Source organism: Entelurus aequoreus, linkage group LG04 (genome assembly GCF_033978785.1).
Source record: "Entelurus aequoreus isolate RoL-2023_Sb linkage group LG04, RoL_Eaeq_v1.1, whole genome shotgun sequence".
NCBI lineage: Eukaryota > Metazoa > Chordata > Actinopteri > Syngnathiformes > Syngnathidae > Entelurus > Entelurus aequoreus.
In genome coordinates, this window is record NC_084734.1 from 72,495,655 (window position 1) to 72,519,773 (window position 24,119).

At 37.4% G+C, this 24,119-nt stretch overlaps 4 protein-coding genes across 5 annotated transcripts in view; 3 read left to right on the top strand and 1 right to left on the bottom strand.

Annotated features, from left to right (window-relative positions):
- LOC133649000 (uncharacterized) overlaps window positions 1-24,119 on the bottom strand; it is a 1,204,785-nt gene that overhangs the window by 633,425 nt on the left and 547,241 nt on the right. The gene's annotated exons all lie outside the window — the stretch shown is intronic.
- On the top strand, window positions 381-6,513 carry rpl26 (ribosomal protein L26). The gene is made up of 4 exons (XM_062045630.1): window positions 381-508; window positions 1,247-1,418; window positions 1,496-1,636; window positions 6,349-6,513. Exons 2-4 carry the CDS (start codon window positions 1,251-1,253, stop codon window positions 6,475-6,477), a joined length of 438 nt encoding a protein of 145 aa, XP_061901614.1. The 5' UTR covers window positions 381-508; window positions 1,247-1,250; the 3' UTR covers window positions 6,478-6,513.
- On the top strand, window positions 7,433-11,542 carry atp6v0e1 (ATPase H+ transporting V0 subunit e1). Its single transcript, XM_062043752.1, has 4 exons — window positions 7,433-7,658; window positions 8,030-8,077; window positions 10,926-11,053; window positions 11,152-11,542. Exons 1-3 carry the CDS (start codon window positions 7,555-7,557, stop codon window positions 11,017-11,019), a joined length of 246 nt encoding a protein of 81 aa, XP_061899736.1. The 5' UTR covers window positions 7,433-7,554; the 3' UTR covers window positions 11,020-11,053; window positions 11,152-11,542.
- LOC133649006 (vesicle transport protein SEC20-like) lies at window positions 14,012-23,279 on the top strand. 2 transcript variants are annotated; one of them, XM_062045665.1, is made up of 6 exons: window positions 14,012-14,149; window positions 14,513-14,605; window positions 14,678-14,769; window positions 14,844-14,948; window positions 20,242-20,360; window positions 20,448-23,279. In XM_062045665.1, the coding sequence occupies exons 1-6, from the start codon at window positions 14,069-14,071 to the stop codon at window positions 20,642-20,644; spliced, it is 687 nt and encodes a 228-aa protein (XP_061901649.1). In that variant the 5' UTR covers window positions 14,012-14,068; the 3' UTR covers window positions 20,645-23,279. The 2 variants fall into 2 exon arrangements, with proteins under 2 accessions (XP_061901649.1, XP_061901650.1); XM_062045666.1 differs by having other exon boundaries at window positions 14,046-14,166.

A 24,119-nucleotide genomic window follows, 5' to 3' on the forward strand; every position in this document is an offset into this window, starting at 1 on the left:
GTTTGAATAGGTTGAAAAATGGGGAAATTGTGGAAGTTGTAAAAATGGCCAATTTTCTTTTTGAATGGGAAAAATGTCCCGGAAAACCTGGAATTCTGGGAAGTCTGGGAATTATTGGAATTTGTCAAGGGAAAGCCCGCGATTCCTGAATAGGCTGAACAGTTTGAAGTTGGAACGGTTTTAATCGGGTGAAAATGTGGAAGGTAGAGTGTGCCAAAATCTGAAGAAGAATACGTTTAATAATAACAAATACATGAATTTTGGTGTGGAAAACCATATGTGTGAATACTTTGGAGCATTTACACAATAATATTGACATACGTCTGTTATGTTATTTGGGGATTAAATTGCCTTTTTTTGACAATTCAACCCACAATTAGAAGACGTTGAGCGCGGTTGTTTTTGTTGAAGTTCTCGCGGAATCTCGCGAGACCTGAGTGTGAACTAATGCCAGCGGAAGTACTTGGCCACCCTCTTTTCCGCCGGCCTTAGAAGAGTACACGGCAGGGTAAGATTCACTGAGAGCAATGTCCCTATCGAATCTTAATCCATCTACGTTATTACGCCTCCATTTTACTGCATAAAACAACACGCACCCGTTTAAAACATATTAACCTCAGATAAAGACCCATATTGCTACAATGTTCACGAATAATGATTGAGTTATACGATGCTATTGCTAACGCCTGTACTGGCGTCCGTAACGACCCGCATGTTGGTGAAGTAAACGAATGCCGTAATCACCTTCTGCACAAAGAACGGAGCTACATATGTTAAATGATTTAATAGCTATTTGAATTAGTAGTTAGCTTTTAAGTTGGATCAATTATGGCAAGTCCCTGGTTTGGTTTGACTATTATGCTAACAGATAGCATTTTCACAGGCTAAACCAGTTTAAAGAAGTACATTTTCAGTTGTCACTACAGGCAAATTGCCATAATCCCGGGGTTGCGGTATGAAATCAAATTTAGGATTTTGTTTGCCTAAATAATTTGACAGCTCGTTTAGTTTCATTAACGGTTCTAAGGTCTATGAGGTGGATGTGATTGTAGATATTAAACTACGATGAATAAGGTAGAACATGGATTAAATAATGTCCAAGTTAGGATGGTATCAATGTTAAAGGATATTGCAATACGGTATCAAATATTTTTCTAGCTTCTGCAGGGGGCATCTTGGTCAACATTTTATTAGAAGAGTGGTTGGATTTGAGAAAGTGACTCTAAAATTTCCCACCTCTCCACAGCATCATGAAGCTGAACAAATTTGTAACCTGTTCCCGCCGTAAGAACCGCAAAAGGCATTTCAATGCCCCCTCACACATCAGGAGGAGGATCATGTCCTCCCCCTTGTCCAAGGAGCTCCGTCAAAAGTACAACGTGAGGTCCATGCCCATCCGCAAAGATGACGAAGTCCAGGTATTTGCGCCAGCTCTATAATGTTAAATGTTTATACTTTTTGAATGCTAAGTCTTTCTTTTGATGCCTGGAAAAAGGTTGTCCGTGGACACTACAAAGGCCAGCAGATTGGCAAAGTGGTGCAGGTCTACAGGAAGAAGTATGTCATCTACATCGAGCGTGTCCAAAGAGAAAAGGCCAATGGAACTACAGTCCATGTCGGTATCCATCCCAGCAAGGTAAGAATTTATTTAAAATGCTTGTGGATCAGATGTAAGATGCAAGTACCTTATTTTTCGGACTATAAGTCGCAGTTTTTTTCATAGTTTGGCCGGGGGTGCGACTTATACTCAGGAGCGACTTATGTGTGAAATTATTAACACATTACTGTAAAATATAAAATAATATTAATTAGCTGGCGAAGTTGGTAGAGTGGCTGTGCCAGCAATCGGAGTGTTGCTGGTTACTGGGGTTCAATTCCCACCTTCTACCTTCCTAGTCACATCCGTTGTGTCCTTGGGCAAGACACTTCACCCTTTGCCTTTGATGGCTGCTGGTTAACGCCTTGCATGGCAGCTCCCGCCATTAGTGTGTGAATGTGTGTGTGAATGGGTAAATGTGGAAATACTGTCAAAGCGCTTTGAGTACCTTGAAGGTAGAAAAGCGCTATACAAGTACAACCCATTTATCATTACTCATTCACGTAAGAGACTAGACGTATAAGATTTCATGGGATTTAGCGATTAGGAGTGACAGATTGTTTGGTAAACGTATAGCATGTTCTATATATTATAGTTATTTGAATGACTCTTACCATAATATGTTACGTTAACATACCAGGCACGTTCTCAGTTGGTTATTTATTTATTTACGTCATATAACGTACGCTTATTCAGCCTGTTGTTCACTATTCTTTATTTATTTAAAATTGCCTTTCAAATGTCTATTCTTGGTGTTGGGTTTTATCAAATACATTTCCCCCAAAAATGCGACTTATATATGTTTTTTTCCTTCTTTATTATGCATTTTCGGCCGGTGCGACTAATACTCCGAAAAATACAGTAGTATCTTGTGCAACGGTTTTTTAAACACCTTTGTTTAATATGCGGTATATTGTGAAGATGTTTTATTTAAACACATATTTAATTTTCTATTGCTTGGGGTTAAGGTGGCACAGGGGTTAGTGCGTATGCCTCAAAATAATAAGGTCCTTGGAGAGCAACTCTTTGTCAGTGCATTCATTTTGCTAGAGCAAAGGCGTTTGTGAATTGAGCTTATTAAGGAAGATATTGATAAAGAATTTTAAAAGAAGTTGTCATAACTGCATTGCGCTGATGCACAAACATTACTTCAACCATGATGATGTTCTAAATATCACAACTGAGTTTGGCAGAGTTGTATCTATTCTATCCTGTTCAGAGTCTTGGGATCCCTAATGTACCTAATACAGTAATTTTTTTACTGGTAGCAACGGTACTACTAAATAAATAAAAAATTCCCAAATCCCAAATACACAAAAACTGGTACTAACAAGTAAGAAAAGTAAGTTTTGTATAATATAATCCCAATTTAAGACAAGTTTTGAGATAAGAAAAAATAAAAAGCCTTGAAAATAATAAAAGAAAAGTCAGATATAATCTCCAATCTTCTTTGAAAAAACATTTAGCTACACTCCATTCTTCAGCTAATAAAAACATAAAAGTACAAAATGCTAAATAAAGTGCCTAGGTTAATGGGGACATGTTTAAACATCAGCAGCATGAAATTAATTGACCTTTGACAACAAACATTATTATAGGACATACACACAAATGTTTTAGCCAAGAACATCAACCTGACAACTGCTTCATGATGCTGTGTGACTGGCTCTGTTCTGAAAATTACTTTTAAGAAGTCATTAAATATGGTTACTTGTTACTTTACCAAAAAATTAATTCAATTACTAACATAATTGTTCTTTATTACATGCAATTACTTAGTAGGGAAAGTAATTATTGCGTTACCGTGTGTGCCTTTTAAAAAGGCGCTGCCTGTGACATCAGGGAGTCTTGAGTTTGAGCTGTTCTGTTAGCTTAGCAGGCTAGCAGCGGCAGTTTGTCAGCTCTGAAGGCAGCACTTCTGAATCTTTTACTGGTTTGTGTTCTCTCTGCTTCATAGATTGAATGTGCTTCCATGGCTGTATGTTCTTGTCAACAAACAAGGTGTTATTTGATTGGAAAGTTTGTCACTTCCATCACTGATTTGTTGTTAAATTTTCCCTCTGATGTTTGTAGTTACTTGCGTGCAGTGCTGTTTGTCAAATTTTAAGGTTTTACTCTAGTTTAATCAAATTTGAATGGATTTATTTTAGGAGCAAAAGACGATTAAATCGTTGAAATCCCTATTCGCACATGTACGATGGGTATTTTTCCAAGTCGCATAGTTTATTTTCAGTCGCAATTGGTGTAAATTTGTCACACGGTACACCCCTGCAATAGGGCTGCACAAATTTGACTAAAAACCTAATTGAGATTTTTCCCTCCAAAATTGCGATTTTTAGAATTCATACTTATAAGTGCATAAAACTGCAAAAATAACTAGTGGAGGAAGGCATGTTACTTTTAGAATTAACATATTCTTGTCTCAAGGTGCCACACACTAGAAGAATGTGCAATAATTTACTTTTTAAAATGTTTGGCTTGCTGCAGACAGACTCAGAGCTTTTGTCTACATCATGCTCTTAAACTGAATAAATAACCTATAAATACTATGCAATATATATAATATATTAAAATAATATATAATAATGCAATTAACCATTTAAACATGTATAAACGTCTTATTACTCTAGAATTGTTTACAATTTTACTGGAATTGGAAGGTAAATAAATGTATTCTAATTTAAAAAAAAAACAATGAGGTTTTTGTTTATTTTGTTTGTCAGCAAATATTTAACTGAAATATTGAACATCTTAAAGTCCATTTTTTCCCCAGTTGGAAAAACTTTGTCGGACGTCTTTTTGTTTTCCGTCACAGCATTCTCGCTCGTTTGTCCGTGTTGATAGGCGTATATTGCCCATCTGATTTAAAGATAAAAGTTAAAGTACCACTGATTGTCACACACACACTAGGTGTGGTAAAATTATCCTCTGCATATGACCCATCACCCTTGATAACCCCCTGGGAGGTGAGGGGAGCAGTGAGCAGCACTGAAGCTGATATATTACCACAACGGGACATTGAGCTTTGTAATCATATTTTTTTCCTCTTAATTTTTGTTACTGTGTGGCACTTTTCTCTAGCGATTCGCAAGGCTCTCCGTTCGGGGCTTCCTTTGTACGCAGAGTTGCTCCCCACTCACCAAGACAAAAACTGTTAATTCTACTGTGATGCACAGAGTGAGACGTCTTTCTCCCTGTTTGAAGCAAGGAAGAAACCCACAGTGTCAATATTTAAGTCTTGACCAGGGGAGGTCAAAGTATAGCCCTGGGGCCATTTGCAGACCGTGCTTTTTCATTGGCTTGCGGCCACAGATAAAACTGAACCAAAAAAATGTAACTGGACAAATGAGAAATGTTAAAAACACAAAGCTTTGTCTTGAAGTTAATTAGTATGTTTTAAACATTTTTTAACAAAATGTTTAAAAATATATCAAAGAGCCACATATTATTGTTGTAGATCAGGGGTCGGCAACCCGCGGCTCCTTGACCACTGTAATGCGGCTCAGCTACATACATGCCGACCCCCCCCCCCCCCCCCCCCCCGATTTTCCCAGGAGACTTATGGATCTCAGTGTCTCTCATAGATTACTCCCAGGGAAAAAATAATCCTATTTACACTCTAATTACTAAATAAAGGGCATGCCCTAACTGCACTGCAGCAATTGTCCTCTATAGCATTTACATACAGCGTACCAGTCTAGCCACATGTTGCATGTTGTTATTACTTGCACACACAGGAGACAGCAAAGCATACTTACTCATCAGCCACACAGCTTACACTGACGGTAGCCGTATCAAACAACTTTAACATTGTTACGTTACAAATATGCGCCACACTGTGAACCCACACCAAAAAAGAATGAAAAACACATTTCAGGAGAACATCCCACCGTAACACAACATAAACACAACACAACCACTACCCAGAATCCCATGCAGCCCTAACTCTTCCGGTCTACATTATACACCCCGCTACCACCAAATCCCCCCACACATCAACCCCCCCCCTCTCCGTACGTTGGTTGAGCGGAAGAGTTAGGGCTGCATGGGATTCTGGGTATTGGTACCGTCAGTGTAAGATGTGTGGCTGCTGAGTTAGTACGCCTTGCTGTCACTTACGTGAGCAAGCTGAAATTGCATTCCACGTGTGGCCGAGCAGGTACACTGTTAGGGCAGACTGTAGAGGGCGCCAAATGCAGTGTCATCACACTCTGATATTCGGGAGTCTCCCGGGAAAAATGAGAGGGTTGGCAAGTATGACACTGTCAAGTGCCATTCATTCAAAACTCGCGGGCTGCACTAACATCAAATTTCCACATTAAAGTGCGTGCCGGTGCGTGTGTCGGAGACCCCTGGTTAACATAGCACAAAGCATTTTAGCTTTGTATGCGGTGTTTTTCTTTTTAAAAATTTTTTGTGGCTCCCATTACTTTCTTTAATTTGTGAAACTTGCCAAAATGGCTCTTTGAGTGGTAAAGGTTGCCGACCCCTGTTGTAGATCATTCAGCATGAATGCACTCTTAAAGAGTAAAACATTCCATCAATACTGTGATAACCCCATGTTCTCCAAAAAGGTGTAAATATTGTGTATTCTCAAGCTAATCACGCATCTGCAGTCATTTCCCACATGTATGTTTGGAATAAATGATGCTCACTGTGCCTAGAATGTTAGCCTTGACCAAGAGTGTCTCAGCTCTCTGAATGTCAAAAAATAAAAAATAAATTCACAATCTTTTTTCATTGCCTTGTAGGTGGTCATCACCAGGCTAAAGCTGGACAAGGACCGCAAGAAGATTCTAGAGCGCAAGGCCAAATCTCGCGCTGATGGAAAGGAGAAGGGCAAATACAAGGAGGAGACCATTGAGAAGATGCAGGAGTAAACATCTTTTGCTATCAATAAACTGTTTAAAAAGGAATTGTCTGTCATGTTTTTGGATAGGTAGGATTTTTTGAGTTTTTCTGTGGAAGTGTACACATATTCACACACCACGGGCTTTAAATGAGGTTAATGTTGTAGCTTAACTGTGGAAACTGATGTTTTATTTAAAGACCAACTAATTGAGCTGCTCAGTTGTATGAACAGCAATTGTTTTGTCGTAATAAATGCCTATGGAGTAAAAAAAAAAGCACATTTGGACATTAATGCACTTATCTGCAACCCATCCAGGCATGACAAATGTACAATAGGTGCCCAGAAACGTTTTGTATACTAATTATGATCCCTCAGGGAAATTCACTTGAAACGTTACTTTGTGTTGCATCACCAAACCAGACTACACGCATAGAAATATGGCCCCATACAATACACATCCATCCATCCATTTTCTACCGCTTGTCCCTGTTGGGGTCGCGGGGGGTGCTAGAGCCTATCTCAGCTGCATTCGGGCGGAAGGCGGGGTACACTCTGGACAAGTTGCCACCTCATCACAGGGCCAACACCGATAAAAGTGTGTGCTAATACAAAAGTTGCTAAGCTTTCACATTTACAACTCCATTGTTGGATTAACGGTTAAGAACATTTCTCACTGACAATAATAGGGACAATAACAAGTTGTCATTGAAAGTCCAAGTAATTCAAGTTTGGACCAAATATTTTTCAAACAAGCCACACTACTGCTGCCTCCCTGTGGTGTGTAAACGTCAATGCTGATGAGACATAAAACAGTGGTTTAAAAAAAAATGGACACGACAAAGTGAACATGTACAAAAATAAAGAATTCAATCTGCTTTCACGTTACATATTTCCTTTCTATTGAAAACTTGTAATAGGATACGATACGGTATTGCACTTTTTTAATGCTGTGATGAGCATGCGCAGACGATAGTTCACTTCCTCTTCACGGCTTCCTCGTGACGTGGTCACGTGACATGCGCCGCCTCTTACGTCGTCCCCTCTTTTCCAAGTTGTAAGAAGTTTGTACCTTGTGAATTTTGTTGCTTTTAACCCAGCCAGTGCCATGGCAGAACTACGTTTTGTCATCGCCATGTCCGTCATGACCTTATTCTGGGCCATTGTCGGAGGAGTGGTGCCCTGGTTTATACCCAAAGGACCGAACAGAGGGTGAGTATGTTAGCTGTTAGCTTACTTCTCTCTTCAAAGAGGTGTTTCAAGCTAACTATATGACAAGTATTATGTGTCAAATTGTGAAGTGTATCAAATAAATGCGAGCTTTGGTTTGGATCGAACCAGAATTAATTAAGTTTTTGTGTAAACTTATAACTTGGCAACTTCTAGCAAAATGTGGTGTTTGCTTGCCGAAGCTAATCGGTCAACTTAATTATTCCTACTATGTGGAGTTTTCATTGTCGCCATTTAAAATGTCATACTCGTCACATGTGTGGAAAAAAACGATGCATCTTCCTCTTTTTCACCCTTTCTAACCACAAGTGTATGAACGTACCAAATAACCCGTTTTCTTTTATTTTCAACAGCGTTATTGTCACAATGCTGGTGTTAACTGCTATTTGCTGCTACTTGTTGTAAGTATTATTATTGTCCTTGGTTTATCCAATGTACATTTGCATGTTCTGTTTAGTGTCATTATTTGAGTTTGGAACACTGATCTGACTCTATGGACAGACAGACTGTTACTCATACCACTATGGGAAATAAATCAGAATCAGGATCAGCTTTATTGTCATTACGCAGAGTAACGAGATTGAAGCCATTCCATACAGTGCGATGTGTGCATGCAAGAAAACAATGTGTAAATATATAAAAATATAGAAGTGCAAAGAACTAGAGTGTACAAATGTACACTCTATACACTCTGTACAAATGTGATTCTATACACTCTGTACAAATGTACACTCTATAAAGTGGGTGAAATGAATATATACATGAATATCTACATGAAAAAAACAGGGTGGTTGGTGGAATGGGTTATTGCACCGAAGAGAAGGCAGTTATGAGGGACAATGGGGCAGTCCGTTCAGGGTGATTATGGCCCTGGGGAAGAAGCTGTTCTTTAGCCTGTTTGTCTGGCTTTAATGCACCTGTAGCGCTTCCCAGAGGGCAGCAGGTGGAATAGGTCTGAGCCAGGGTGGGTGCTGTCCTTGATGATGGCACTGGCTCTGTTGAGGCAGCGGGAGGTGTAGATGTCCATCAGAGAGGGGAGAGGGCGGCCGATGATCTTCTGAGCCGTCTTGATGGTTGCAGTGCAGCTTTTACATACAGTAACTGAAGTAAAATGTAATGAAAAACTTAAAAAAATAGTAATGAATAATACACGTTTGCGATAGATAAAAAAAAAAACACTATCTTAACACCCGTATTGCACACCAAGAAAAAAAAGCTCACAGTAATCACACAATCCATCCATCCATCCATCTTCTTCCGCTTATCCTAGGTTGGGTCGCGGGCGCAGCAGCCTAAGCAGGGAAGCCCAGACTTCCCTCTCCCCAGCCACTTGGTCCAGCTCCTCCCGGGGGATCCGAGGCGTTCCCAGGCTAGCCGGGAGACATAGTCTTCCCAGCGTGTCCTGGGTCTTCCCCGTGGCCTCCTACCGGTCGGACGTGCCCGAAACACCTCCCTAGGGAGGCGTTCGGGTGGCATCCTGACCAGACGGCCGAACCACCTCATCTGGCTCCTCTCGATGTGGAGGAGCGGCGGCTTTAGTTTGAGCTCCTCCCGGATGACAGAGCTTCTCACCCTATCTCTAAGGGAGAGCCCCGCCACCTGGCGGAGGAAGCTCATTTCGGCCGCTTATACCCGTGATCTTGTCCTTTCGGTCATAACCCAAATACACAAGTGCGTTGTAAAGTCTTATGGCTGTGGCTGACCTGCTGTAGTGCTCCTTCTTCCACTGTGGCTGTAACAGTTTGATTGATTGAGTTTATTTCGAACATGAACACACTTACAGTATAATACATCACACAATTTCATATCATTTCTCTTTACATTATGTCCGAAAAGGAGTAGGAAGAATCAAAGATTATTTAATCCTCCCTTTTCCCACTTCAGAGCATTTACTGTCTTTTTTTTGTAACACAGTTACATCAGTGCATGATTAATACAGCAGTTCTTGTAATAGATAATTAAGTCAGTCATTATTAACATACTGAGATGAAGAATGTCCCATTTTCAATAAGGTTGAAGGTATTTCTCATAATTCTTCTTCTTTGTACTTTGTAAGCACTATTAATTTGAACAACCTCTTACTGGATCATATCAGTACATCGTTTAATTTATTTCCTTAATCCATTCCATAATTTAATTCCACATACTGATATGCTAAATGTTTTAAGTGTTAAGTTAGATTTTCCTCTAAGGTCATATTTTTTTTCTCTTTAGTTGAGAAGAATTGTTGTACACTCTTGGGTAACATGTTATAGTTTGCTTTGTGCATAATTTTAGCTGTTTGCAATTTTACCAAATCGTTGAATTTCAGTATTTTTGATTCAATAAATAAAGGGTTTGTATTCTCTCTACATCCAACATTATGTATCAGTCCAATTTATCTTTTTTGTAACACAGTTAATGAATGAAGCGCACATTTGTACTTTCCCCATATTTCTGCACAATAACTCAAATATGGTAACACTAGCGAGCAGTAGAGAATAGGAAGTGATTTTTGGTCCAGGACATATTTTGCTTTGTTCATTATTGAAATGTTTCTTGCCACCTTATGTTGTATATTTTTATATAAGATTCTCAGTTCATTTTATAGTCTATTATTACCCCTAAAAATCAAGTTTATTTTACCCTTTCAATGTCTCTATTTGTATTTGCGTATGATGTTCTTTTCTACTGTTACCAAATAACATTATTTTAGTTTTACTGACATTCAAAGATAGACTGTTTTTGTCAAACCATCTTTTTAATTTGTTAATTTCTTCTGGTATTATTTGTATTAGCTTCTGTGTGTTCTCTCCTGAACAGAAAGCAGTTGTGTATTGCTGATGGAGCTAATCAAGGCCTCCACAATGTTGTGCATGTAGTTAGAGGGTTTGATCATTAGGGATGTCAACTTTGCCAACGTCTTTGTGTCGACCACCTCCTCAACGCTGTCTAGTGGGCAGCCTAAGATGGAGTCAGCTCTCTTAAACAGTTTATTAAGTCTGGTCCTGTCTCTGTAAGTGTCATAAAGAGACAGAGTAACTGTCACATCATTTGTATATTGGTTGGTTCATAAGAAGACAAAATGTGCTTTAAACTAAATCATTTACGAACACTGAGGTGTAAGTTTCTAGCTCGGGTCTTGTTACATTAAATATTTACACAAGGGGGCAGCAAAGAGACAAAGCTGTTTTTTCTCCACACACCGGCTATCTTGAGTGTCATGTGATCTTTATATATGATCATCATGCATCTATTTCGTCTCATCAGCTGGTTGATTGCCATTCTGGCTCAGTTGAACCCACTGTTTGGACCGTCTCTGTCCACTGATGCCATCTGGTACCTCAGCTACCACTGGCCTTAATGATCCTATGCTGACAGTGTTCCTGACAATGCAGGTAAGACTTAAAAAAAATGTTAGCCAACATTTTGTGTAGTTATGAACTGCCTTTTTCTTCTATTAACGTTTTGCTCATTGTCGTTTCTCTCAACGCAGACGCCGCAGCAAAACCATGGAGTGTTTTCTCTTAACTTCCAGATGCGTTCCTTGCCTTAATCTCACATCCCTGTGTGCCTACTGAGTGTCTTTCACACAGGTGCCTTGTACAAAATACCCAAATGACTTTCTTAAAATGGCTTATGGCAGAGTGTGCTTTAATTTAAAAGTGTTCAGTTGATGTATATTATTGTAAAGTGATGCTGTTTGTGTAAATTAGCTTGCCATTAAATATGTTATGCCTCATACTTCACATGTTAGTTAGTTTATTTCTTCGGTCTGTGGTCAAGAAAATAAACAGTTTTACATTCATAAATTGACAATTTTACAGACCGAAAGAGTTTAGGCTGAAGTTGAGCACTTTTTTTTGCCTAACCCTATAAATAAACAATCTCAAATACAAGATGAGCTTCACAGAAATATGAAATTTCCTTTACACAACATATTATAAATACACCTTGTACACAACATAAACACTGTTCAAATATATACACAGTAAAGACATGGACAAACAGTTGTGAAATATCCCTGTACACGTGTTGGTTAAACATTTGTATGAATAATACACAAACAATTATAATTCCATTATTATTTATACCCCACATTTAGTTTTGTAATTAACATTGATCATAGTATTAACTACTGGTGTTGATTCAAGAGTGATACATTTTTCTAAGACATTGGTTTTAAAGTTTTTTTTAAATGTGTGAATGGAACTGGAACATTTGTGTGTGTGTCTATACGTTGGTTTGTTACTTTTAATCAAAAATAGTATCTATAGACACCCATTTTTATTTTTAGATAGCAAGTTTTTGTAAGTAAGTTATCCTTTTCAAATAATTTTCTTATTTTCAAATTGGTGTGATCATAAAGCTGATGTATTTAAGCCTTTTTTTTAATTAAACGTTAAAAGTGAAGAAATTATACAGTTAGTGTAATTGTTTTAGTGAGTTCCTTGGACAATTAGCGTTGTCAAATCATCGAGACCGCCAGCCCTCTCGACCAATTACACGCAATGCACCCTATAGTTAAAATCCAAGGATTGGGTGAGTTGTTTATATACTGCAAGTAAAAAAAACTGCATTATAAATTATATTATTCAAAGTCTGTGGTATGGTTTTACTGTAGCAGATGGTTATGGACAACTATTTCCATTAAATATTATTGGCCATTTCCCATCAGGCAATGCCGTGTACGATCATAGACATCTTAAGTAGACGCAGCATCGACTGCTACTGCCTACTGGCACTGACGAGACGCGGGGCCGCCATCTTGGAGTGGTGATCCGCTCCACTCAGTGCAATTCATTTGACAGGAGCAATGAACTGTCAGCGCATTTAATTCATCTTACCTCACTGAATACCACTGATTTTCACACGTTTTTTTTTGTCATATGTGTAGCTATGATAAAGGACACATGTTTTGGCATGTTTTATTATTCATAGTTTGCTTAACAGTAATAGAATATTCTTATATGCTATAAGTGACCGGACGTCCGAGATCAAAACTAACTGGGAATATAATCCCAGAGAAGGGGGGAAAAAACGGTCAGCTATTTTTAAATTCAAGAAAACATATGATTAGGTTATATATACATACGTATATCCTACATAAACAATGTATGAATACATAACATATCTATATATCTTTGGGACCTATCTCTGTTGCTGCAGCAGCAGAGAGTTTATTCTGTCTTGACACTTTGTATTGATATTTTGTATTACATTCTTCCCTTAAATCAGTGGTCCCCAACCACCGGGGTCCGTGGACTGATTGGTACCGGGCCGCACAAGAATGTATTTTTATTTTTTATTTTTATTAAATCAACATAAAAGACACAATATATACATTATATATCAATTTGGATCAATACAGTCTGCAGGGATACAGTCCGGAAGCACACATGATTGTATTTCTTTATCAATCAATCAATCAAACAATGTTTATTTGTATAGCCCTAAATCACAAGTGTCTCAAAGGCCTGTACAAGCCACAACGACATCCGTTTATGACAAAAAAATAAAATAATACCACAACCCCCCCACCCCCCCGGTCTGTGGGACAAATTTTCAAGCGTTGACCGGTCCGCAGCTACAAAAAGGTTGGGGACCACTGCCTTAAATGATCATGTTTACAGTGATTGTTTTCAATCAATCAATCAATCAATCAATCAATGTTTATTTATATAGCCCTAAATCACAAGTGTCTTAAAGGGCTGTACAAGCCACAACGACATCCTCGGTACAGAGGCCACATACGGGCAAGGAAAACTCACCCCAGTGGGACGTCAATGTGAATGACTATGAGAAACCTTGGAGAGGACCGCATATGTGGGTAACCCCCCCCCCCCCCCTCTATATTTTATATGTATGTCGCTTTGGATAAAAGCTCTGCCAAATACTTAAACATAAACACATATATAAACCAATTTCTTGTTTAAACTTTATGTTATTCAAGTATGACATTTTTAAATTTAATTAATTTCATTAACAAGCAATTCTATTATGGTCATACTCTTGTTGGCTAGCAGCTACGATTTCAGTACTATTGAAGATCTTTGCTCCTTCTCAACTCTGTGGTAATATTCTTTTCACAAAATACAACCAATAGTACGTTAATGTTAAATCTTACTTGTGAAAAGTAATCCTCCGATTCCTATTTTCAACAGTCCGCTCATTTGAGCAGGAAAACGCTGAACACCAGCCCGGCATCTTTGTTTTCTACCTGTCAACTGTCAGTTTAGGCTGCTCGCCGGCTCTTCATCACCACTTCAAGATGGCGGCCGAATTTCTCGCGTCACAGCAGCCAATGCTGCGTCTACTCATAAGATGTCTATGTGTACGATTCTCATGCTGGCATGCGGAAGTGAAAGAGGTCCTTCTGACTCGCCGTACCAGGAAGTGTATACGTTTCCAACATGGCAACCCTTGACGTCCACGTCCGAATATGTGAACAAGAAATATTAAAATATGACTTAGAAGTCAAAGCGCTTATCCAGGTGCGAATGTTTATTTGGTAAGACTATTTGGGACTGCGTCAGTAGTGGTGGTATTTGACAAAGTCATGTGTTAGAAACGTCTTTTAAGCCAACATTTGTACGACAGGTGTTGACCATGTTAAGCAAGGCCGAAACAAGTGACTTACTGTGCTCTATTATTCCATACTTGTAAAATATGTCGCCAAAGGGAATGTAACTGTCATAATTTTTCTGTTTTATTTTGCCAAAATTCACCTATAAGATAGAATATCTCCATATTATGTATGAAAGTATGGTTTTAATGTGTTTCTCCAAACAGCTTTTATCCTGCATGTACTGTGTATTCTGTTTCCATCACTGTCACTTTATGTCCTAACACTCCAGGATATCATGGAGTGCAAAGGTCCTCAGAGCAAGCTTAACGAACTCAATGCTAACGTAAAAAAGGGGTTGCAAAATCTACGATTACTTATACAAGTAAGAAACTATATATGTTAAAGCTCACGAAGCAACATGCACACCTTGCATATTTAAAACATTTTTTTACAGGATTTGGAGCAGATGGCGATGGAGCAAGACAAAGAGTCTGACAAGCTGGCCTTGATCCGTCAGGTAGAGGGACACAGGAAACAGATGCAGAGGTGACTATTTTTGTTTCATGTGTAAACTTGCAGATGATTTAGTACTGAAAAAGGTTTGTGTGTGTTTGTGGCAGCAACCAGACCGCGTGGAGGAAGTCCAACCTGGCCAGTAAATTGTCAATCGACAATATGGAGAAGCAGGCGCTCCTTAATGGAGCTGATAGTGGCGCAAGACAGAGGTGAGGGGACAGCGTGTCCCGCTGCTTTAAGACTGTCTCTTTCGGTAGTGAGGCCGGAGTCGTGTTTCAGTTCTCCTCAAATAACAAGACCTCAATGAGAACAATCAGTTTGTTCTCATTTTAAAACTTCAAAAAAATATCCCATTGGAATTAATGGCAGTAGTCACTTCCAGTTTCAAACAGTTACCATTAAAGAGGTGATTGCTGAAAACAGTTGGGTTTCAAGCACCGTGCTTTTGTAACTTTTTTTTTTTTTTTTTTTCTTATGTCCTGTCCAGCTTCTCAGGGAAATCATATAGTTGATGTAGATGCCCATATCGGCTGTTCAGATTTACTTTACATAAGAGAAGTGTAGGATACTTCTCTTGCTGCCTTATTTGCATTTGACTTTAATAAATGTATTTATATTATCATTTGGTGCAGCCGGGCCGGAGCAGGAGGGGATAGAAAGAGAAAAAAAGGAAGACAGAGGGGGGAATTGTGGGGACAAGAGGGGGATTAGACAGAGAGACAACAACAGCAAACACAACAACAACAACAATAGAGCAACATCAGCAAATACGACATGTACAAATATGATGGTAAAAGTAATAGCAAATAATCAATCAATCAATCAATGTTTATTTATATAGCCCTAAATCACAAGTGTCTCAAAGGGCTGTAATAAGCATGCTTTTGTAACTTTTAACGGTCTTATGTGGTAGAAAAAAAGTGAAAGGTTTTACAAAAAAAATTTGCCAACGACAAATTATGTACTCACATTTAAAGCTACTGTAGGTCATTGGCTCAATTTTTTTAAGCCCTTAAATATAAGAACCATTAGTTCAGTGGTGTCGAACTAATTTTAACTCAGGGGCAAGACTAATAAAATAATGGCATTAAACCTAAAAATTAAATACAAAATCAGATTGTTTTCTTTGTCTTACTTTAGCCAAAAATAGAACAAACACATTCTGAAAATATTACAATAAAAATATAGAAAAAATACCGGCAGCAGTAACGTTTTGAGTTGAGTTGAGTTTGTGTTTATTTCGAACGTGCAAGCATACACACATGATACATCACAATTTCCAGTTTCATTTTTCAACATGTTCGAAAAGGAGTAGGAAGAAGCAGACCTTATTAATCTTACCCCTTTTCTTTTACATAACAGTTGCTAAAACTTTTGTTCACTTCCTGTTCTGAATTTATTCACAATATACTCCATAAGTTATCACAATAAAAATAAACAAATAAATAGTAATTGGTGAAGTAAGTCATATTGCATATAATGAGATAATTAAGATTATTTTGAGAATGAAAGAATGGATGGATGGAATAAATCCAGAATGTTTATCATGGTTCTTCTTTGTACTTTGTAAACACATTAAGATCCATGAAGGAAAGAAGAAAGTGAATGAATGTTTATAACTGAATAAATTTACATATGCATAAAAATGTGCTTTATTTTGTTATTTTTTTTAATGAGTTAAGTAACGTTTATGAAAACCTTTTCTGGAATAAATCCAGAATTTTTATCATGGTTCTTCTTCTTTGTACTTTGTAAACACATTAAGATCCATGAAGGGAAGAAGAAAGTGAATGAATGTTTATAACTGAATAAATTTACATGTGCATAAGAATGTGCTTTAGTTTATTTTTTTTAAGGAGTTAAGTAACGTTTATGAAAACCTTTTTCCAAAACACAATATAGAATCTGAGTTATAACAGGATAATACATACATTTATAATTTGTTTTCAAAACGGTTACCGTATTTTTCGGACTATAAGTCGCAGTTTTTTTCATAGTTTGTGCGATTTATACTCAGGAGCGACTTATGTGTGAAATTATTAACACATACCGTAAAATATCAAATAATATTATTTAGCTCATTCACGTAAGAGACTAGACGTATAAGATTTCATCGGATTTAGCGATTAGGAGTGACAGATTGTTTGGTAAAGGTATAGCATGTTCTATATGTTATAGTTATTTGAATGACTCTTACATAATATGTTACGTTAACATATCAGGCACGTTCTCAGTTGGTTATTTATGCGTCATATAAGGTACACTTATTCAGCATGTTCACTATTCTTTATTTATTTTAAATTGCCTTTCAAATGTCTATTCTTGGTGTTGGGTTTTATCAAATAAATTTCCTCCAAAAATGCGACTTATACTCCAGTGCGACTTATATATGTTTTTTACTTCTTTATTGTGCATTTTCGGCCGGAGCGACTTATAGTCCGAAAAATACGGTACAAAAAAGTGGGACCCCAAAAATGTACTTTGGGACCCCATTTTTATGACTTGATGGGGTCCCTGGGGCCCCATTTTGAAAATTCCTAGCACCAACACTGATGGAGTATTCGTGCGTGCAAAACAGCAGCAGGCGGCTGTGGCCTGCGGGCCGGTTCTAATACTAATCAAATATCATCCCGAGGGCCATAGATAATTCATTCCCGCGGGCCTTGACTCTGACACATAGGCATTAGTGGTTTAAAAAAACAGATTACATAAATGTCTGTATTTTTCACAGTCACAAATAAATTGAATACAAATGATAAGATGACTGGCATTCATGGCTGTCACTTGCAGCCTTCTGTACACACACACATGCGCGCTTACGCAAAAGCAGTCCCAAAGTGTGTGTGTGTGTGTGTGTGTGTGTGTTTGGAGAGATGGAGAGAGCTTACATGCTCTGATCAGGGAGAGGGAGGGATATAATGTTTGCAGCACGTTGAAAAGTTGGCTCTTTCTAGGTAGCCGCATAACTGTAGCAAAAAATCACTTGAACTTGTGAGTAATGTATGAAGCGGTGGAAAACGTATAGGAAAATTCAAGGGTGTGGAATTGGAGGGGATGTAGTACAGGGGCTGGAGGCTTTTGTAAAGATTGAATAATTTTTTTTCTGTAATTTAAATATATAAGTTGGAAAAAAAAACTATGTCATAAATGTTGATGTGAATTTCTTCTAATCAAATTAAAACGTCTGAATACCTACACCCCCTTACAACAATGCAGAAGGGTTTGTTGGCATGGAACACATCAAAGCTCACCTATATGCATTCACACACAGCACTAACGTTTTAAAACAAGAATGACGTGATAGAAAAAAGATACAAATTAGAGCTGTCAGCGTTAATGCATGTGATTAATAAAAAATAAAAAAAACTACAGATTTACCATAAATGAATGAAGATTAATCACAGTGTTTGTTTTGACCGTCGGAAGGCAGCGTGCATTGCACACACTGCAAAAACTGAAATCTAAGTAAGATAAATATCTTAATATCTCAAATAAGGGTGATATATGCTTATTTTCTGTTTGATAAGATAATTCTTCTCACTAAACAGATTTTATGTTAGTATTTTACTTGTTTTAAGTGTTTTGGTCCTAAATGATCTCAGTAAGATATTACAGCTTGTTGCTGATATTTTATGACCTATATTGAGTAAAACATGCTTGAAACTAGAATATCAACTGTTGCAAAGCTGTGTCATCAGCACTCACAAGTATAAAACTACTTTTTTAAAGTAATAATTTCTTACTTCAAGCATGAAAAAAAAAATCATGATTTTGACACAAATGTGTATCATAATTAAAATGGATGACAGCCAAATTAACTTTGCTGTTTTATTTTAAATGAAACAATAGAAAAGATGTACTCATATATTAGTATAGTTGGCACAATACAGTAAACTGACAGTTAATATTTAAACATTTAACATGTGACATTTCAAACAATTTGGAACAGAAATAGTTCATGCACATTCAGATAAATTCTTCAAAATTACAATAAAAAAAATATATATGCGCACTAATTGACTGAAAGGGCACGCACTTGGCGCGATGATGTCATGTTATCGATGGAAAAATGGATTTTTAAACCATATGATTTGCCTGAGTGGCTAGGAGACCCCGAGAGTAACAAGCGGTTGCCTTTCCATTAAGAAAAATAAATTCGTTTTTAGTATAAGTTTGCTGGTTTCAAGAAATGTAATGCCGAGCGCATATCATAATGTCAAGATAATGGCACTAGCATTTACTTAATTTAAGAATATTTTTCAACATATTGAGCAAAAATATATATATACAATAGATAGATATTATAGATATTCTGGTAATATCTTCTTCCCCTGTATATTTTTCCCCCCCCTCATGCGACTGTTTAAATTGTTGTCTTTTTTTTATTCTTCTTTTACACTTTATATTTATAGACACCGTGGATGTGAGAGGAACGTAATTTCGTCCACCTGTATGTCCTGTACAAACAGTTGTTTGACAATAAAGCTGACTTTGACTTTGACTTTGAAAAAGGTCTCCTTTTTTTTTTCTACTAAGAAAAAGTGCACTTGTTATTTGTGAGAATTTACTTATTTTAAGGTATTTTTGGGTTCATTGAAGTTAGCTAATTTTACTTGTTTTGGAAAGTCTTGACAAGCCAAATTTTTCTTGTTCTATTGGCAGATAATTTTGCTTAGTTCAAATAAAATACCCCTCATTTTTGTGTTTTTTTTCTTGTTTTTGAACACTGACTTTTTTCAGTGCAGGTAGTGATGACGTCACACGCCACTGTGATGATAGTTAGAGCAATGTCTTCTGCACCCTTTCACAACAAACTCAGATGTAACTTTTTGATAAAACTGAGGTAATTTGTTAGTATTGCAGCGACAAACTTTTTTATTGTCTGCGCACATAAAGTTTAAAATAGCCTCTTAAAGCAAAACAGGAGATTCACTGATAATATTATAATCATAATAACGATGTATTATTACGATATGAATTACCTACAGATGATAATTCTTCGTAAATCTGCTAATTTCTCTTTCACGCTCTGAATTAGAGGAAAACACGATATATTTATAATCATATTTGATATTCTGACCACTTTATATTGACTTTGTTGGTGCTTTTTTGGGGCGGCAACGTTAGGTTTGAGTTGGATGCGGCGGGGGGGGGGGGGGGGGGGGGGGCTTCAGAAGTCTTTGGGAGGGAATTCTCGTTACAATGTGCTTTCTGTACTCATTTGTAATTAGATTGGAGTTTTAGCCATATTACCATTGTTGGTTGATTCTATGGTTATCATCACCTGCTTTCACTCGCACACTTCTCTGGTGCTTTGGCCACAGCAAAAAAATAGATAAAATCAAATGCAGACTTGTTCAACTGTTTTGCAAATTTTTTATTTCAATTTGGGACATTCCACTTTGGTTGTAGTAATAAATAGAAGTGTCGGCCTCTATAAAGTAAATGTGCAATGGTCAAACGGACTGCCTTTTAGTAATTTCCTGGTTGTGTTCATCACAGGAAGTCAACCAAAGAGGACATGGCTGAGACGTCCAGTGACATTACAAAGAACCTGATGAGCATCAGTCGAATGATGGCCCAGCAGGTTAACCAGAGCGAGGAGACGATGACAAATTTAGGTTTGAATATTCCATTTTCTAATACATTTCAACAAATGCTCTTGTGGTACAAAGTATTTAAGGCGTAATGTCCTCATTTGGTTCTAGCTACGTCATCCAGGACCATCCAAGACACCAATGACGAATTTAAGACCATGTCAGGGACCATCAAGTTGGGAAGGAAACTTATCACCAAGTACAACCGCAGGGAGCTGACTGATAAACTGCTCATCTTTCTTGCACTGGCCCTCTTCCTCGCCACTGTTCTTTACATCCTGAAGAAGAGAATATTTCCTTTCTTTTGAGGAGTGCAAGACCACCTCCACTGCTCCACTATATCAAGTGAGCTCAAATTATTTTCAACATGCTGCATGTTAACCATAATTAAGTCATCCGTCTAGTAAGAGTGTGATTAATTTTTCCAAAATAATGTACTTCTTTAGATGCAAAAAAAAAGCACTGCAATAATAACAAAAAAACACACATTTGTACTTTGTAATCATATATCTGTTGAAATTAGGCCCAATGTGAATTCCTGGTGTAGGCTTTTCTTGCAAATAATAATTTTAACTACTCATTAAACTTTGTTGTTATGTGTCAATATGATGCCGTCAAAAATGACAGACAGCATAGAATATTTAGTATTCCAATTTAGATCAGTCTTGCATATAACACTTACATTTGGCAACCAATCAAACTTGTTAATCAAGTACGTGGAGAATGACACAATTAGATACAGCGGAACATCCAAAGTCAAATACTAATTTCTTTTTTGTGATTTGGAGACATGTTTTGGCCCTTCCCTCCCCCCCAAAAATATTTACTATTAACCCTCAGGGGACAAATGCTGACTTGTTTGTCCTTTCAGTACACGTTTGCTGTATTTTCGTCATGTTTTTTTATTGTGGTACTCCATTATACATGTTTTTTCCTAAAGGTTTTTTTTTTTCCATGTTTGATTAAAAACAATCAATGTTCAATTCTTACACTAGCAGTTATATGACAATAATTGAAAGCCAAACAGGACAATAAAGTACTATATTTCAAGGGCATAATCACATTTTGGATTAATATTTTTGGCTACTTTTTTGGCTGAAATCGCTCGATCAACTTCAGCCCTAAACAAAATGACCAAACGTAATGTGATTGTGTTGTATTATTTTAACCCTTTTGAAGGGCTTTTTGATCAAATTATGTCACATGAGGTTTTTTTTTATACATTTGCATATAACATTAGTGATATCACACATTTAAAACTAACATTATCTGAACGAAAGGCTCAACGTGTAAAAAAAAATTAAAATCATTACATGTTTGATATTTTTGATTAGGACTAAAGTTCTATTGATAAATTTGAGCAAAAAAACTAGAGCGAGATACTGAAACCAGTTGCTCTGATGCTGCATCATCAGAATAGATGTAGTAATAGTGTCAAAGTGTTATGACTAATTTTAAGGTAGAAAAATGCTATACAAGTGTAATCCCTTTAACATAAAAACAATAAATAAAAGGTCAATCCAAAATGTATAGGGCCCAAAAAAACTCAAAGACTTTTATATTTGACTTTAAAGGCAAATCAAATAGAATGTCCCGAGAGGGATTATGGAGTATATAAAAAAATGTATACATATTTATTAGAATAAATATATAACCTTATTTTTTTTCTGCAGACAAGTGCAAAGAGAATGGGCAAGTTACTTACAAAAATTTTATTATTAGTTAAGTATTTGAAAGTAATGCATTTTTTACTATCTAAGTATCTCACGATTGTTGTTACATTAATTCCACATGACTTTTGAGTTACTTTTGTCATAAAGTGCTTTATTATTTTATTACACAGATGGCTACCTGCAACAAGACAACAATGCCAGAACATCTTATTTTTTGTATAGCTTTTTACATTAGAATAACAAATGAGTTGCTAACCAAAAAAAAGTGCTAATTTTAATTCTGTCTATATTCAACAACTCACCATATAAACTAAAAACAAAACACTCATTTCCATTTATGTCCAATGGTGGGTACATCAGCTGTAAATAACAAAACAAGACGGCTAAGGACCTTCAATTCGATAAATAATGGTCCTTGTTTTGGAGTAAGTATTGGCAAAAAAAACATATATAAAATGAGCTTATCTTTACTTCAGTTTTGCAAGAATTTAAGGTTCTGTACATTGCATCAAAATGTCCCTGTACTTTTAACCCATAACTATACATTTCAAACAGGGATTTGAAGCTTTCAGAAAGGTTTGCACCTCCTAAAAACACCTGTTAGCCTTGCTTGCAAGTTACGTGCAAGCTGTAGCCACGAGCACATATACGGCCGAGACAGAACAGCACGCATCCCTGTCTTTCTTCAGATAAGACCCGGAAAAGCAAACTATCCTGCCCGTTTTTCCCCTCTCCAATGTGGGCAAGGGTAAGGGGAGGGGGATATTTTTGGTCTGTGTGGATTTGTTATCTGACGTTGCCTTTTCAGCACCTCATAGGAGAGCGTGTCCAGAGGAGCTGCATGACCTCGCTGCCATCGCCTCACATTGCCATCATTTTAATAAGATATACTTGCATTTGATGGAGTTGACATGCAGGTGTAATAATATGCCTTATTCACTTACACACATTGCTCATACTTCAGTAATCATTTTATTATCTTCTGAAGGGACAATACTATAAAAATGTAATTTGGAGTTATCCGTGTACATCTTGTAAAAGTAAAAAATAACACTGTATTGTCTAAATAGCGGCGTGGCAGCACAATGAGTGCCCCTCTTTGTGAACATTTTCAAGTAGCGTCCAAATGTCAATGTTGTTATGCACTGCCTTAATCCTCTTGGGCATCGAATATATCAGATGTCGACGTCAGGGTGTCGGTGGATGCACCTTCCTTTGCTTGAGGATTGGGGTCCAGGAGACATATTTTGCCACTCCTATCACTTTTATTTTCCTCTGCAAGGTGGTGTGTTTGAACTCCTTATCCTGTTGCGCCATGCGGCCTGCTTTTTCAAGCAGAATGTGACACCAAGTGTTGGAATTCACGTTTCGCCTCGATGTACCGCAAGTCCTCCATGCTCGCGCACCCCTAGACCATGACACTATACCCGTGCACCATGTTGCTTGAGTACAGAAAACACATAGTTATCATTGTAGTCACTTGTGTTGCAAGCCATTTACACAATAATATAGCTGTGTGTTCACTCATTTTCAGTGGACATAGTATATATACTGCAAGCTGTACACTGACTGCTCTAAACTAAAATGGTTGCTGAAATGTGAGACGTGAACTTTTGTGAGTTATAATTGTGCATGTTCCTTTTAAGTGTCTACTTTATCTTTAACATAAATGGATTTGTTTGCCTTGAGCACCTTAATAGTGTCGACCGAGTGCACCGATGAGTTTGAGGATGTAAACGTATCCTAAACCGGGGGTCAGCAACCCGCGGCTCTCGAGCCGCATGCAGCTCTTTAGTGCTGACCTAGTGGCTCCCTAGAGCATTTTTAGGAAAGGATTGAAAATGGGGAAATTTTTTTTGTTTGTTTTAGTATGTTTTTTGTTTGAGGACAAACATGACACAAACCTTCCCAATTGTTAGAAAGCCCTGTTTAATATGTTTGTGTGTATGCTTCACTGATGAGAGTATTTGGTGAACATCGTTTTGTCCTACTAATTTTGGCGGTTCTTGAACTCACCATAGTGTGGACTGTGACGCAACAGTTTGTTTACATCTACAATATGCCACTCCTTCTTTGTCTCATTTTGTCCACCAAATGTTTTATGCTGTGC